Source organism: Dama dama, chromosome 17 (assembly GCF_033118175.1).
Source record: "Dama dama isolate Ldn47 chromosome 17, ASM3311817v1, whole genome shotgun sequence".
Classification (NCBI taxonomy): Eukaryota; Metazoa; Chordata; class Mammalia; order Artiodactyla; family Cervidae; genus Dama; species Dama dama.
The window spans coordinates 22,144,698-22,161,335 of NC_083697.1; the positions used below are offsets into that span (position 1 = coordinate 22,144,698).

The 16,638-nt window shown below is 43.6% G+C and overlaps 1 protein-coding gene across 2 annotated transcripts in view; it reads left to right on the top strand.

The window, feature by feature from the left end:
- Nucleotides 1-4,550: 4,550 nt before the first annotated feature.
- The window catches only part of ELOVL6 (ELOVL fatty acid elongase 6), a 138,496-nt gene continuing 126,408 nt past the window's right edge, over nucleotides 4,551-16,638 (top strand). Inside the window, exons 1-2 of one of the 2 annotated variants that reach the window (XM_061164212.1) lie at nucleotides 4,551-4,708; nucleotides 5,377-5,497. In XM_061164212.1, coding sequence (XP_061020195.1) covers nucleotides 5,415-5,497 — 83 coding nt within the window. In that variant the 5' untranslated portion in view covers nucleotides 4,551-4,708; nucleotides 5,377-5,414. Of the gene's footprint in view, nucleotides 4,709-5,064; nucleotides 5,223-5,376; nucleotides 5,498-16,638 lie in introns of those variants that run through there. The other variant, XM_061164211.1, reaches the window with a different exon arrangement.

The following is a 16,638-nucleotide window of genomic DNA, read 5'->3' on the forward strand; positions in this document are numbered from 1 at the left end:
GGTGAGAGCAGGGAACCTTATTTTTGAACTACCTGTTCAAGCTTTAAGCTGGGAGTAGCTCCTGAATATCCAAAGGGGTTTCAGAAAGAAGGGTATCCAAGCAGACAGAATGATGGGACAAACTGAGCCCAAACTCAAGATGTTCAGAGGATATGAAACAGGTCAGCATGGCTAGACTCATATAGGGACCAGAGGTCTAGAAAAGTAGGTTAGTGTTAGATAGGCCCAGAAACAATGAGTATCAGTTCAGGTCAGTTCAGTTGCTCAGTCATGTCCGACTCTTTGCGACCCCATGAACCACAGCACGCCAGGCCTCCCTGTCCATCACCAACTGCCGGAGTTTACTCAAACTCATGTCCATTGAGTCGGTGATGTCATCCAACCATCTCATCCTCTGTCATCCCCTTCTCCTCCTGCCCCCAATCCCTCCCAGCATCAGGGTCTTTTCCAATGAGTCAGATCTTTGCATCAGGTGGCCAAAGTATTGGAGTTTTCAGCTTCAGCATCAGTCCTTCCAATGAACACCCAGGACTGATCTCCTTTAGGATGGACTGGTTGGATCTCCTTGCAGTCCAAGGGACTCTCAAAAGTCTTCTCCAACACCACAGTTCAAAAGCATCAATTCTTCGGCACTCAGCTTTCTTTATAGTCCAATTCTCACATCCATACACGACCACTGGAAAAACCATATCCTTGACTAGACTGACCTTTGTTGACCAAGTAATGTCTCTGCTTTTTAATATGCTGTCTAGGGTGATCATAACTTTCTTTCCAAGGGGTAAGCATCTTTTATCATATTTCTCAACCAGTGAAATTTTAAGCTGGTATCATGCAGCCCAGTGGTTATTTTACATATAGAGAAAGAAATTAAGGATCAATGTACCTTCCCCAATAGCCAGGTCTGGAATAGAGTCAGGACCAAACTCCAGATCTTTTGTTTAGCTGTCATTCATCTTTGTAAATAAATTTGTCTTTCAAAGTATGCCTTACTCTCTGAACTAGTTTTGAGAATTTTACTAGTAAATGTCGATTAGCTGTTATTTTTTAAGCCCCAATTATTTATATTCAGTATTAACTACCTATCTGGTTATGGGTTAGAAACAGACACAATAAATCTTTTCATAAAAATTCCTAGTGGTGTTGCTGGGCACCTTCCTAACATCCTTCTCCATTTCTCCTAAGCTTCTATAGCCCCCTTGCAGGAAAAAAAATAATCTACACAAATAGCCAGGTCTTAGTACGTGTTTTGCAGTATAAAATAAATGTAGAAAAGTCATCATTTAAAATATTTTATTTCTAATAGAAAAATAATCCATTATTTCACTACTCAGCTAACTCCTGACTGTTTTTTTAAAATGAAATACAAATACATCATAAAATTCAAATACTGTGAATAAATAAACACTAGGAACTCTCTTTAGTTTGCTCCCGGGTCTTTCCCCAAACATATACATCACCAACAAACTCTTCCCTCCAACCCCCACAAAAGTGTACATTTGTAAATGTTTTTCTTAAATATATCACAATACAAAATGCCCTGGGCCTTGCTTTTTAATTTTCCTTAAAAATATTTCTGGAAACTCTCTGAATATTGCAACCAACAGAATCGTTTATTTTTAAAAGGCTTTAAAATATTCTATTGCAAGGGTTTGCCATCATCTAATTAATATTAACCATCATTTAGTTAGCCCCTGATTATTTCCAATGTTTTCTTATCACAAACAGTGCTGAACAATATCTTATACATATATCTAAAGTGTGTTTATGAGTGTATCCACAGAGTAAGTTCCTAGTAATGGAATTACTAGGAATTATCATGCTATTCTCTATCTAAAATCCTTTTAATGTCTCCTCACCCCATTGCAGTTAATGTGTGTACGTGCTCAGGCGTGTCTGACTCTTTGTGACCCTATGGACTATAGCCTGCCAGGCTCCTCTGTCCACAGAATTTTCAAGCAAGAATACTGAAGTGTTGTAATCCAATTATCTCATCTTGATTTGCCAGTCCGCCAAGATCTGGCCCATGCCCACCTCTCCAACCTATTAGTCATTCCTTCCTTATGACCTGGAAACACACCAACCTACAAACTCATCCGGTACATTAGACTGTTTGTACTTCCTCTTGCTTCTGCAAAAGTTACTCTTTGTCACTGTGGCTTCAGCTACTGACCTATAACAAATAGACTTGTGATTATTACTCCAGTAAGGATGAGTTTATTCTGAATTAATAGAGAATTACAATTCAGAGTACGTAACTGTGGTAAGCCATGTGCAAGTCACCACAGAGGAAGGGAAGGAGAACACTCTTATAGAGGGGAAAAGGAAGTGGGGAGGGCGTAATAAACAGAGACCATGGTTTTTCATTGATTCAGTTGTTGCCAGAAAAAAAGAGGAGTGCTTCTTTTTCCTGTTGGGCTCTGCTGCGGTTGCAGGGCAGGAGGGCTCCCCCTTCTGGTCTCTCAGCTCTATTTAATGGAGATTTCTGTGTCTTAATTTTTTATAAGACTCATAGTCACCTTCTCAGTGAAGCCTTCAGGGTTTAAATGAGCACTCCCATCTCTTCAGATGATGGTACTTAATTTTAATCTTAGAATGTCACCTTATATGAAATCATTTTGTCTTCTCTGGAATATGAGCTCCAAAAGGGTGGGAGTCCTGTCTTTCTTCTTCCCCTGACTCCCAAGAGCTCAGCAGAGCACAGGCTCAAGGAATATCTTGTAAATAAATGGTCAAAGGATAGTGTATTTAAAATGATTAAATAGGCTGCCGAATTGCTTTCCAGGTAAAGTCACCAGTTTTCACTACCACTGACAGTGTCTGTTTTGAATACTCTTAAAAACACATAATACTATCAAGAATTGACCATTTTTTGGTTCTTGTCCACTTCAAAGGTCAACAAATAGGGAATTACCTCCCATTGTAATTTTTCTTCAGACACTGTTAAGAACAAAACCCCAACTCCATCTCCAGAAAATAAACAGGTAATAACAGACAACATAGTAAGTCAATAAAAATTTCTCATACTAGTTTAAAATTGACATGATGCCTAGTGAGAATAACACTTAGTTTAAAAATGGGATCTTTTTAAGGCAAAAGTAGCACTTATCCTTGCAACATATAGCAAAATATTTGCTGGATGTTCTCACCCTTGTTTCCTTTGTCACTTTTCTCACTTCTTTAGGAGCCTTCCCTTGTGGCTCAGATGGTGAAGAGTCCGCCTGCAATGCAGGAGAGGGGGTTCAATCCCTAGGTCAGGAAGATCCTCTGGAGGAGGGCATGGCAATCCATTTCACTATTCTTGCCTGGAGAATCCCATGGACAGAGGAGCCTGGTGGGCTCAGTGGAGTCGCATAGAGTCAGACAGGACTGAGCGACTAACCGAAACATGCCTCCCTTCTTTCACCTACTTAAATCACTTCATTTTACAAATATTTATTGATTACTCACATGCCCAGGTGCAGTGCTAAAATCCTGATCTTATCAGGCCACACCCACCTTCCACCTTAGGACTAAGTCTTTTGGCCTAGCTGTACTTTCAGATTTACTCAGATTTTTGCTGCAGAAGTCTCTAGAATAACAACCCTTAAATGGAGAGATGAGGAAAGTTTGTATATGGAATATTTGGGAGCATCAACTTATAAATTAATTTGCCATTTGCGTGTGTGTGTGTGTGTGTGCACGCGTGCCTGCAAAGTCAATTCAGTCGTGTCCAACTCTTTGTGACTCCATGGACTGTAGCCCTCCAGGCTCCCCTGTCCATGGGATTCTCCAGGCAAGAATCCTGGAGTGGGTTGCCATGCCCTCCTCCAGGGGATCTTCCTGACCCCGGGATTGAACCTGTGTCTCTTATGTCTCCTGCATTGGCAGGCGGGTTCTTTACCACTAGCGCTACCTGGGAAGTCTCTCTCTCTCTCTCTCTCTCTCTCTCTATATATATATATATATATATATATATATGTATATATATACACACTGGATTTTAAGAAAAACTCTAACTTTTTATTATAGCCTCTTTATTTAAAGAGATGTTTCTCACAGTTTCCAGTTTTCAGTAGTTCCAGGCACTCGACTTTAAATGAAAATATCCTCTTTGGTCTGCCTTGGAGGTGGGGAGGTGCAGAGAAAGAGAACTTTCTTCCTGGTCCTAATGTCCACCTAATTTTTAAAGCACAGGTTGTTATTATATTTTAAGCTTACAATTACATGTGTATATTATTAGATGCCTCTATGTCCCATTTCACTTTTCTTAACTTGTGGGGAATGAGTGGAGAGAGGAACAGAGTAAAAAAATACTTTCCCTCTGAGAAAAGAAAGAGGGTGTATATGGAAACTGAGATTAAAACATTGGTGTGAGACTGGGAGATCAGTAGGGGTCAATAGTACATTTAACCCTCTCCTCAAAGGTGATTCCGTTCCACCTACACCCGAAAAATAAATAAAGCGAATTTCTTATGCACGTAAATAGTTTTTGCATTGGACCAGTTGGTCCAGTTCTCTTATCTGCGAACTTCCTTACCCACTCTGTTTCAGTTCACTATCTCTACCCTTTCCCATATCCAAAGCCTCCACCTAACCTTCCTCCTCTTCTGGCTTCTAGTTACTCTCGACTTTCTGCCACCTCCGCCCACAGCAACCCCAGCCGGCACGTGATAGGGGGGCTCCGCAGACCCGGCCCCAAGTTACCCTGAGTCAAAGCCAGAGCTCGGCGGTGAGTGACCTGGACGGGGCGCCGGGGGCTAGGAGGCAGAAAATGCGTTCGTTTCACGTGGCATCTCAGCGCAAATTTGCCTGGATTTCTTGGCGAGGAAGCGGGCAGGTTTTATTATTTACACACAGACTACGTGCTAAGCTCGCCCTGGGGCTTCGCTTGGTTTTCAGAAACTTCATTCAAAGGCCAGGCTTGGCGGCCCACGAGGTCGGGACTGGGCGTTGTGGATGACCTCAAGGCTGCTTCCTCCCCCTCCGTGTCCTTCCTCCTCTGCCCTAGTCACCTTTACGTAAACAAAACTGCCCCCGGGGCTACAGAGGTCTCGCTCACTCTCGCAAAGGGTTAAAATTTGTCGGATCGCACGAGGGGGAGGAGATTCCCCATAGACAAGTAAAAAGGGTGATGGACAAACGTGCGGGCACTAAGACCGCAAGGCATTCATTTCCTCCTACGGTGGATGCGGACGCCGGGAGGAGGAGAGTCCCGGAGAGAGGAGCTGCGAGCCGAGGCGCAGGCAATGCTCAACCCCGACTGCAGCTGAGAGAGGCTGGGGGAAACCGGTTGTCGGAGACCGACCGCCGAGGGGAAGACCTTGGGGGGTGGGTGGGGGAAACAGACTGGAGAGCACTCGAAATCTAGCGCTTTACAGATTCTTTTATTTTGTGTAGAGAACACGTAGCGACTCCGAAGATCAGCCCCAGTGAACATGAGAGTGTTGACTCTACAAGAATATGAATTCGAAAAGCAGTTCAACGAGAATGAAGCCATCCAGTGGATGCAGGAAAACTGGTAGGTGATGCTTTCGTGTGATACCGTCCCCAGGAGCCCCGCGCGTTTTCCCGGTGTGCCTTAAATGTCGGTACTCCCTTTCTGGGGCGTGAATGGAGCGAGGAACCGCGGGCAGTGGGAGCGGATCGCTGAGTTCCCGGGTCTCCCCGGTGCAGGAGACATTGGGGCTGCATGAAGCGCGTGAGTCTGTGGGTGCCCCTGGGTGAACCGTGGCTACACATGCATCTTTAACATAGATTATATAACATAGAACATACATGTGTACATAGAGTGCGACAGGGAAGGCGGGAGAGACGCCACAGACCGTACCTGTGCTACTCCTGCTTTCCCTCTAGATTTGGGTTTTCTTGCTTGGCCTCCAGCAAGCACTGTGTGAAAAGCATTGAAGGGAGGACCGGGTCTCCGGCTCTGTTTAACCCTCTCCCATCCGCCGTCCTCTGCTCTCTGGTCCTCGCCCTTTCCCCGTCGCTCCTGTCTGTCCTTCCTTTCTCCTTGCAGCGCTCGTACTTCGCTGTCTTCCTCTTTGCTGCTCCCCAGTCAGATTCCTCCTTTCCTGGACCCTTTTCCCCCACGCGGATCCCTTTCCAGTTTCATGAAGAGACGGAGGCGGGGAGTGGGGGAGGAGGGGACAATGAAAACAGTAATGAAAATGAATGAATCCGAGTGAGTGGAGCCACGCCATTATTAAGTTTGTTTTATGGAAACGCCTTTTGGACACACTCGATTCTAATTCAGTGGGAAGCTGCTGATTGGAGTTGAGACACAGATTAAAAAGCCCTGGGTCCGCAGAGTCCTTGGGGGTGGGGGGGGGGCGGGTGGGGAGTGTTTCCCACACAACTTCTAACCGGGGAAAGCATCTTTCTTGTTAACTGTGTTTCCTCCGCCAGTCCTTTTGGAAATCCCTGTGTGGGAAGCGATCCCGTGTCACCTTGCAATATTTAACAGGGGAGGGTGTGTATGTTCATCTCGCTTCTTGCTTGTAGACGGAGCTGCTGTGGCAGACATTCTTGAATCGCCCCCCCTTAACGCCGTGTCTGACGATCAGTGAAGAGAAAGCCCAAGGCAAGCCCCAGTTGGGCAGCTGGCTGCGGGCAGCCTCCTCGATACTGATGGAGAGGGTCGGGCCGAGGGGGCTCTCGGGAGGTGGGGGATTCCGCCGGCCGCGTGCGCTAGCGCGTGCCCCCGGCGCCCTCACGACCTGCCTTCCCTCCCCCATCTCATCAGTGGGAAACCGGAGACGCTAGCGCGCCTGGAGGCTGGGGCGGCTGGGTGCTCTGCGCCGGAACCCGGGAATGGGGGCTCAACTTCTTCTCTGGAGATTCGGCCGCCGCTCCCGCCTCCTGCCTCGCGGCCGGCCTGCCGGGGACCAGCTGACCATTTGCGGCCTCAGCCGGGCCGGGCCCGCCCCCTGCGCCGTGCGCGCCGGCTGGGCCGAGATGGTTGGGGCGGGCGCGGCGCGCGGCCCGGCGCGCTCACACTTGCTGCGGCGTGGCTGGGGGCTTCCTCGGGCGCGGGGGCCTGAGGGCGGCAGCCGGAAGCCAGGAGGGCCGCGCGATTCGCTCGGAAGGCTGGGAGGTGCGGCAGCGCTCTGGGCCTCCGGGGCCGAAAGCGCCGAGGGTGGGTCCGGAAGACGGTTGTGCACCGGGAGGCTCGATCCCGTAGGAGTTTAGACAATTAAGGCCTCTGCGCTCGGGGAAGCCTAGCCTCCCTCGGGCCCCTCCAAAGGGACCTTCCCCTCAGGCACGTCCTCCGCCCGCGTAGCGGGTGGCGCTGCAGGCCGGGCGGGGGCGGGGGAGGCCGGCGCCGGGAGCCGCGCGGCGGACCAGCGAAAGGCAAAGGTCTCCGCAACTGTTGGTCGTGGTGTCTGGTCACACCGCTTAGTCCATCTCCGTCGGCCCTGCGCTCTCTGTGTTTCCTAATATCTGACCAGTCTCCAACTTGCTGCACCCTTGTTGAACCTGCCCCTCCGGAACCGGCCTCCCCTCGGGCCGGCTGCTCGAGTTCACTCCCTGCCCCTCTGCGGTGGATACTGCCGCTTAGACTCTCTTGTTGCTTTTTCTCCGGGGCCACTTTCTGTGCTTCCACCACCTGGTACCATTTCCCGCCTCTTTCTCCATTGACGAACCAGTACACCCTGAATCAAACAGGGCCTAACCCTCTGGGGACTGAAAATAGGAAAAAATGCATCGATTTATCGTCTCCTGTTGGACGCTTACCACTCTTAGCTCTTTTTCTGTACATTTCATCTGGCAGTATCTTTCCTAGCTTTTATTCATATGCGTAAGTATTTAGATGTGTCTGTGCCTCCTAGGAGAAGGAAATGGCAACCCACTCCAGTATTCTTGCCTGGAGAATTCCAGGGCCAGAGGAGCCTGGCGGGCTGCAGTCCCAGGGGTCACAGAGTCGGACGCGCACATGGCTGAGTGACTAACACACTCTGTGCCTCCTACTAGACCATCATCTCTTCAGGGAATGTTTCTCATTCCACTCTTGAATACACCTTGAAGAACGCATTGTACAGGGCAGGTGCTGGGGAAAAGTCTTGACTAGTGAGTTAAGGTGATGATTGATGTCTATTTTATTGCCAGCACTGCTACCTGAACCTTGGCATACTTGGCCTTCCCTTGAGTTTTGAATACTATGCCATAGTCACATATTAGGGTTTCCCCTTCCTGATTTTCTTCTCTGACCCTAATTTCTTGCTTTCTTTTTTTTTAATCCCAGAGTGTATGCATTTCTCCCAGGATCCTTGGGTGCCCATTTTATAAACCTCTCCCAAAATGTCAACAGCCAAAAAGTCTTGAACTAGGTGTCTAAGAATATGAAGGTTTTCCTTTTCATTTCCCTTGTTAACCAAGGCTTACACCCTCTTGATGAGAGAGAAAGTTTAGGAAGCACAAGGTCTTGCATTTGCCAGACTCATTAACTACAGATGACTTGAAATAGCTTCTGCAGGAAAAACTATGTTGTGAAGCTTCTATTCTATTTTTTTGACAAATTATTTTCGGTTGTCCTTAAAAATTCCCTAGACATAGCCTCAAATAAAACTCAGTTTACAGAATTAAGTTATAACTTATCTCTCAAAGATTAAGCTGCACTCACTGTGTTTTGAAGAATTGTAAGGAAGGTCAGGAGTGTTGTTTTGTTAGGGTGCTGTCTGCACTACCTTTGAATATGGTTTAAGAAGGCCTTTATTAAACTTCGCCTTCCCTTGAGTAAGCTTCCCAGGTGGCTCAGATGGTAAACTGTCTGCCCACAATGTGGGAGACCCGTGTTCGATCCCTGGGTCGGGAAGATCCCCTGGAGAAGGAAATAGTAACCCACTCCAGTATTCTTGCCTGGAAAATTCCATGGACGGAGGAGCCTGATAGGGCTACAGTCCATAGGGTCGCAAAGAGTCAGACACGACTGAGCGACTTCACTTTATTAAACTTATCCTATAATCTGCATTCATTACTTTATTACTTATTAATGTAATAGGACCCTTATTTTGAAGTGGTGTTTTTATAAACTAAAGAGTTCAACTGAGGCAAATTTATCAAGTTTATTGCTGCTTAATGATTCATTAATTTATGAATCATTGTTTTAGACATGGGATAAATACTATAAACCATTTTACTTTTCTAGCAAATAGTTTCACATATAATGCATTAGAAAAACTATGGAAAAATGCAGAGTAATAAGTATGCCTTGGAGAATCACCCTGAGCCTCATCTTTATATGTCAATTAAAAAATATCCTGGGTAGGGGAGGTGGGAGGGAGAATTAAAAAAAAAAAAAAATATCCTGAGTAGTATTACCTGGTAAATGAGAGTATATTGCATGAGGTAGAGGAAAATACCTGTTTTTAGCTCAACAATACTTTTAAGTTCTGATTTGACACTGAAAAGCCCTTGTGATTTTACAGCATTGAAAATAAGAGGCGTTTTGTTCTTTTATGAGATGTCTGGCCTTTACCTGTTGTTTTCACAAATAGCTGACTTCATTTATTAGGTCTGCTGGAAAGGGGGCAAAATCGCCTAGGGATTGGTAAGGTGAAATAAAATTCATTGACTGAGAAGGGCAGCCGGGCTCTGCTCTGCCTTCTCTTTCTCAGCAGCCTGCCAGGTCTGTGCTAGCCGTGGTGGATGCTAGTTGCTTCAGTTGTAATTGTCTGACCAATGATGGTTATCTTCTGATGTCGGCTGACACGGTGTTCACCAATAGGAAAGCAGGAGGCCTGTGCTGACTGCTGAAACATTCTGTATGTGAGGTGACGTCATCACAGGGTTTGCCTAGAACCTCACGAAACCCTCCCCCGCTCCCCTCTGGCATCCTTCACTTCCAGCCTTTCACTGCTTTGTGTGTTTTTCTGACTTTCTTTCCACCCGTGGTAATGCTTATAAAGATTTTATTGTTTTTATATTTTGTAGGCTTATAAGATACTGCAGGGATTTTTAGAAGTAAATACTGTCTGGCTAAGGAAACTATCCACAGATTGGTTTTTACTAAGGAAAAAATTAAACACTGTTAAAAAGAAATTGCACATCCTTGTTTTTTCTTAGATATGAGATTTGGAAGGTAACATACAATTTCAATGTGAAAATACATAAAAGTATTATAAGCCTGTGTTAGATTTTTACTCAAAATATAGCATCTAATGCCTGTTACACTTCAGGCTGTTTTTCCTGTAGTGACAATTGCTTTGCATTGATCTCTAAAATCCTCCTTGTGACTTGCATGTTTTTGTAAGAAAAGTGGCTGAAAAACAGTACCGTCATAAGACAGAAAAGGCCACAATGTCTCATTTAATCAATACAGATTTGGTCAGCTGTCTAGGAAACAACTGTGTCCACACTGTATCCACTGTGTTTTTGCCATTTAGTTTGGAGAATCACAGTTCATATTAGCCTTAAAATTGAAAATCCTAAGTGTGAGGAACTTAACATTCATTCAATAAGCTTTAGAAAGCACTTGAGATGTTGGCCTCTTGTGCACTAGGTTAAGAATGAGAACACTGAAAAAATGTATACAAAGGAAAATGTGATCTCTGTTGTGATCCTAGCAAATAATATTGTGTAAGAAAAATTGATGCTTTTGAACTGTGGTCTTGGAGAAGACTCTTGAGAGTCCCTTGGACTGCAAGGAGATCCAGCCAGTCCATTCTAAAGGAGATCAGTCCTGGGTGTTCATTGGAAGGACTGATGCTGAAGCTGAAACTCCAGTACTTTGGCCACCTCATGCTAAGAGTTGACTCGTGAAAAGACCCTGATGCTGGGAGGGATTGGGGGCAGGAGGAGAAGGGAATGACAGAGGATGAGATGGCTGGATGGCATCACCAACTCAATGGACATGGGTTTGAGTAAACTGCAGGAGTTGGTGATGGCCAGGGAGGCCTGGCGTGCTGTGATTCATGGGGTCACAAAGAGTCAGACACGACTGAGTAACTGAACTGAAGAACTTTTATTCATGCAGTCTGGTTTCTCTAGAAACCAGAAATATTCTCCAGAAATAATGTAAATTATTTTATGATTATCTGTATATTCGCATTAGTAATAAATATGCATATGGTGATAAAATGTTTACATCGGCCTTTTGTTAAATTGGAAGTTAAATTTTGTGGTCTAGACACGACTCCTTGGTGCTTTTAATGTTAGATGATAGTAAATTCTAAGTGTCAGGATCACACTGGAATTTAATTACAAAGTCAATCCTCTCTAGATCCAAGAGTTGCTTTGCCTGTTTATCTTTAAGGAGAATATTTTGTGGGAAAGTTTGAGAGGGGAAGGAGACTTAGAAATACTTTGGAGAGCATAAATAACCATCTGACTTGTCTTAAGCCAACAAAGTAAAGTAGAGTACAGCATATCAAGAATTCATATTAATTCAATGATCTGGATATTTCATGTCCAACACTTTCTGAGATGAGTTATCCAAAAATTGTTGCTACAATTCACTTAATTTTTCATGTCTGAATACAGGTGAGCTGAGCTGGCTTTTATTAATAAGAAGCAGACAACAGTCCACAAATTTGCCTTAGCTTTCTGTTTTTATTCTTAGCTTCAAATCCATCTGCTCCACTTATTTACATTTATCTTTGTTAGAAGAGCACAGACACTTATCTGGAAAAGTTTACCTTAGGAAAGCTACCCATATCACAGATATTCCTGTTGATAGTCTAAGGAAACCTGAATGAAACTATAACATGGCTTTATTGAAAGGTGAAGGCTCATAACTTTATTTCTTTATTTGTATTCTGATTGTGAGTATATGGCTTCCTTGGTGGCTCAGAAGGTAAAGTGTCTACCTGCAATGCAGGAGACCTGGGTTCAATCCCTGGGTTGGGAAGATCCCCTGGAGAAGGAAATGGCAACCCACTCCAGTACTCTTGCCTGGAAAATTCCATGGACAGAGGAGCCTGGTAGGCTGCAGTCCATTGGATCACAAAGAATCTCACACAACTGAGCAACTTTACTTCTTCTGTGAGTATATCCAGGCAGATATGAACATGTAAAGTTCAGAATTTTAAAGTAACAGCATCCGGACTCCCATGGTGGTCCAGAGGTTAAGAGTCTGCCTGCCAATGCAGGGGACACGGGTTAGATCCCTGATCCAGGAAAATTCCACATATCATGGGGCAGTTGAGCCTGTGTGCCACAGCTACTGAGCCTGCGTTCCATAGTGAGAGGTTTGTGAGCTGCAGCTGGAGAGTGGCCACCACTCTCCACAACTGGAGAAAGCCCACGCTCAGCCATGAAGACCCAGCACAGCCAAAAAAAAAAAAAAACAGCATCCTTAACTGTATTTAACTTACAATAATTTTATAAGATAAATCCTTTTTTGAAAGAAGACTGCCCTAGAGTAAAGAATGGATTTGTAATTTTAAGTTCATTGAGCAAAAAGCATCCCGAATCACAGATCCTTGTAAGTCATCTCAGCTTACATCTAAGCTTTGTAAGTCATCAAGCTTACAATTTTATCATGATTTCTTTCTGTACTGAGTACTCATGATTTTAAGTTTCAAGGTTATTTATCTTAGTATATTAGAATGACAGGTATTTTTGGGAACCCTTTTGTTGAGTCAGTCACCCACTGTGAACTTTCTAAAATTTAACTTTAAACCTGCGTGCCCAAAATAATGTACAAATGAAAGGTTCATTTTCTTAAAGATAATTTTCAGATGTTTTTGCTCAACCCTTAATTTTTCTTTTTTAAACAATCATTTAAATTCTGAGACTGATTTTTTTTTTCCTGGGATTTTATTTAAAATTTATTGTAATGGGGTCTGCACAAAAGGAAGGGGTGAAGAGTGGGGAACATTCAGGGGACACAGGAATGTGGCCAGTGTCATAGGTTCTTAGTGGAGGAGAGGGGTGAAAAGAAAAGGCCAGCCTGGAGCTGGTGTGGGAGAGGGAGGGGGGAGGCACTGCGGCTGCATCCTCCCACCCCAGGAAGCACCTCTGGTCCCTGGAGCCCCTCCTTTGCCCCGGGCCCCCAGGAGTCCATCTCTTGTCCTGCCTTTGGCCCCAGAGGCTCCTTTTGCTCCCCTTGATTTGTTTTCCCTTGGCAGGTTTTTAAGCAGGATAATGTTCAGGGCTTGACCCCAAACAATCTTGCCTGATGAAAGTACAGCCTTTGTGAGGCTGAATTTTTGAATTGACTATTAACGCTTAATGGGCAGCATGCAAGATCGTTCTTTGAAGACTGGCAAGATTAACAAAATGCATGTTTATGCATAAATGTCCATACATTTACTTAGAAAAGTATATGTTTATATATGTACCCACAAACCTGTAAATACACATAACTATGTTAAAGTGACTTTTTAAAAAAATGAAAACTGGTACCCCACTTTTCGTGTATTTCCTGCTAATAGAAGAGCATCTTCCTTTGAAGTCCCTGGAGGCCCAGTGGTTAGGACTTGACGCTTTCACTGCCCTGTGCCTAGGTTCAGTCCCCGGCTGGGAAACTTAGATCCCACAAGCTACCTGGTGCAACAAACACAGCAATAGAAGCATCTTTCTGAACCCAATGTGCTTTTCTAAAATTCGCTGCAAAATAGGTCCTAATTTGAATATTTTGTCAATTTTTTAAGCTAAATAATACTATTTTAGTAAATTTCTTAAAACTGCAAAATTTGAACATTTAGTACTTGGATTTAACCCCAGTCAATAATTTTTAAAAATCTCCAATATATATATGGTAGTAGTAGGAGAAACCCTCAAGTCCCAGTTGCCTGGCTCCTTCTATTTATAATAGAAGTACGGTTTAAAAGTTTTTAAGATACTCAGCTCACTCCAGTTGGGGTAATTGACGTTTTCAGGTGAAGTGGGTTCAGTTGAATTGAATGCTTTGAAGTTGAGAATTTCATGATCTTGTTTTAGGAGCCTCAGTGAGGTGGTGGGGTGGGCGGTGGCGGTGGCTGATGGAGGAAAGCCGGATGAAAAGGTTTACCCCTGAAATTTTCTTTTTTTTTTTTAATGTGTGAGATTTCTCTTGAAGTCTATGGATGCCTTAAGCATTTAAAAGCACTGGTATAGCAGTGGTTATCATTACAATAAGAGGGTAGGAAGCACTATAAAAAGTTACTCTAAATATCAAGGTCTGTAGTTTCCTTTCAATTTTATGACTTTTTGACATAGATTTAAAGATCTTAGAAAGGAGGGTAAGTTTTCTTCATTCTGAAGTAATGATACTAATAGTTGAGTACATGGTCATTTACTAATTGCAGGCATTCTTTTAAAATGTTTTATATATGTTAATGACTAAATCCTCCCAACCACCCTTTGATGTATTGTCTTTTTGATTTTAAACAACAGGAAATGAGGCCCAATGAAGTTCCACAGGTTGGAATTTGTAGGTAGGGACGAAAAAAAAAAGAGAAATAGGCTCCAGCCTTGACCAAAGCTTAGTCACCCAGGCCTTAATCGTCCCCCTGTTTGTGTTAGAATAAATATTCAATCAATAAAAAAATGTGCTTGGAAACTTGGCAGCACTGTCAACATGGGAGAAATCTGCGGTTTTTAGTTTAGGATCTTACAGTGTCTGTTTCCTGTTGTTCAATAAGTGGATCCTGAACACTTAAGGCAAGAATAACTACAAAAAGCACTATTAATGTTATAATTGCCCAATGTAGATATAGATACTGTAATCATGCAGAATTATTACTTTCAGGATATTACTTAATCAAAATCTATCAGTCCTTTTAAAATTGTGGAAAGCCATGTCACCTTTAATAATGCTTCTGTCATAAAATATTTCAGTTTCATCTCAAACCATGACACACAGACTTAGAACATTTCTTAGAAAGCATACTTCCTGTCTGCTTTTCTATGCTCTAAGCTTTGTCCACTCAGCGTGGTTCTAGACGCCAAGCTTGTGTTTCTGCCTGTTATACTGCCTGTCAGCAGGGGGAAAGAGTATATTTATATATGTTTATGTCTGTATTTATATATATGGGCTTCCCAGGTGGCACTAGTGGTAAAGAACCCACCTGCCCATGCAGGAGCCATAAGAGATATGGATTGGATCCCTGGGTCAGGAGGATCCCTGGAGGAGGGCAATCCACTCCAGCATTCTTGCCTGGAAAATCCTATGGACAGGGGAGCCTGGCGGGCTACAGTCCATAGGGTCGCAAAGAGTCTGACACACTGAAGCGACTTAGCATGCATGCATGCACAGACTCACACACACCCATACATATGACTTGGAGATGTCCCTGTTCTTAAAGGTCAGTTCCTACAGTGTGAAGAAATAAAGAGAGCCTGTTGGGTTTCTTTAAAAATTTGTTTTAAATCCTTTTCCTGACTTTAAAAATATTTATTATAGAAAAAAGAAAGGAAAACGTTAAAAAGCATAAAGATTCCGGAAAGAAAACACCTTTAATTCTTATCCAGAGGTAACCACTGTTATTTGTCACATTTCTTTCAGCCTTGTTTTTAAGATTTTTACATACTTTAGATCTTTCAGTGCATGTCAGCTATGGACTGAGTTGCCTGTTATATGCCAGGGACTGCGCTGGATAGTTTTCATTCACCTACTGCCTCATTACAACTTTATATGTTGCTTCGTTTCCTCTTTACATTGTAAATGTTTTTCATGTCACTGAAACGTCTCCTCTCCATAGGTATAATTTTCAGTGGCTATTTAGCATTGTATTGTTTGAACTTTAATTTAGGTAACCATTCCCTTACATGTTAGGTTGAGCATGTTAAAATTTCTAATATTTCGCTGTAGAAATAGACCTCTTGACATTAGAGGAGGTCATCAAGAATATATGGCCCCCAGCTGACCAGAAAGCCAGCCCTGGGCAATCAAGGCTCCTCACGCCTCACCTGCGCTTGGAATGTGTTTTGCCCGCCGTTCCTACAGCCGGAGCCGTTTCAGGGATGCAGTCTTGAGAGGGTGATGTGTTGCTGAGATCATCTGGATGATATGCACAGTGAGCCTCATTAAGGACAGTATATGGACTCTTAGCTCTTGTGGGCAGCCGCCCTAGACTAGCCTGATAGGTAAGTCCCTTGCTTACTACCTGCCACCTACCCATCTCAAGCGGCTGCCTTCTTTTTTGGTTTCTTCCTGCCTTCCAGTGTAAGGGGCCCAATTTAAAATTTTACTTTGGAACTCCTGGGGATACAAACTAACAGCTCTCCTTCTAGGCCAGGAGTTGACATTGCAGTGGGCAGCTTGAGCTCTCTTTGTGATGAGAGCACAGGTAAAATGTGCCATGCTATTAGAGATGTTTTATAATTAACCTGTTATTACTAATACTTAACTCATACGTGGCCTGACCACTGGGACCTTATCCACTGTAAAGTGATTCCTCTTTAAGACCTAGTGTTGTAGCTACTTGGAATTTGTGCTTTTAACACTAGCAGTTTTGACTTGGAGAATGCTCCAGCAATCCATGAAATGAAACAGTTTGTTTTTTTTGCTTGTTTGTTTTTTGGCTTAAGTTCTCAGAGTAGTTATGTTTGCTTTCTTTTATTGTCTGATAGGTAGGAAATCTTGTAGGTAAAAACTCATGTCCTTGTGAAAAATGGTCCCACAAAGGACTGCAACACTTGGTACTGACTCTAAAAGTAAGAGAAGATTAAGAGATCAAGGAACATTGTGATCCTAATCAGAAAAAAAAAATAGGTGGTTTAATTAAAATTTCTATA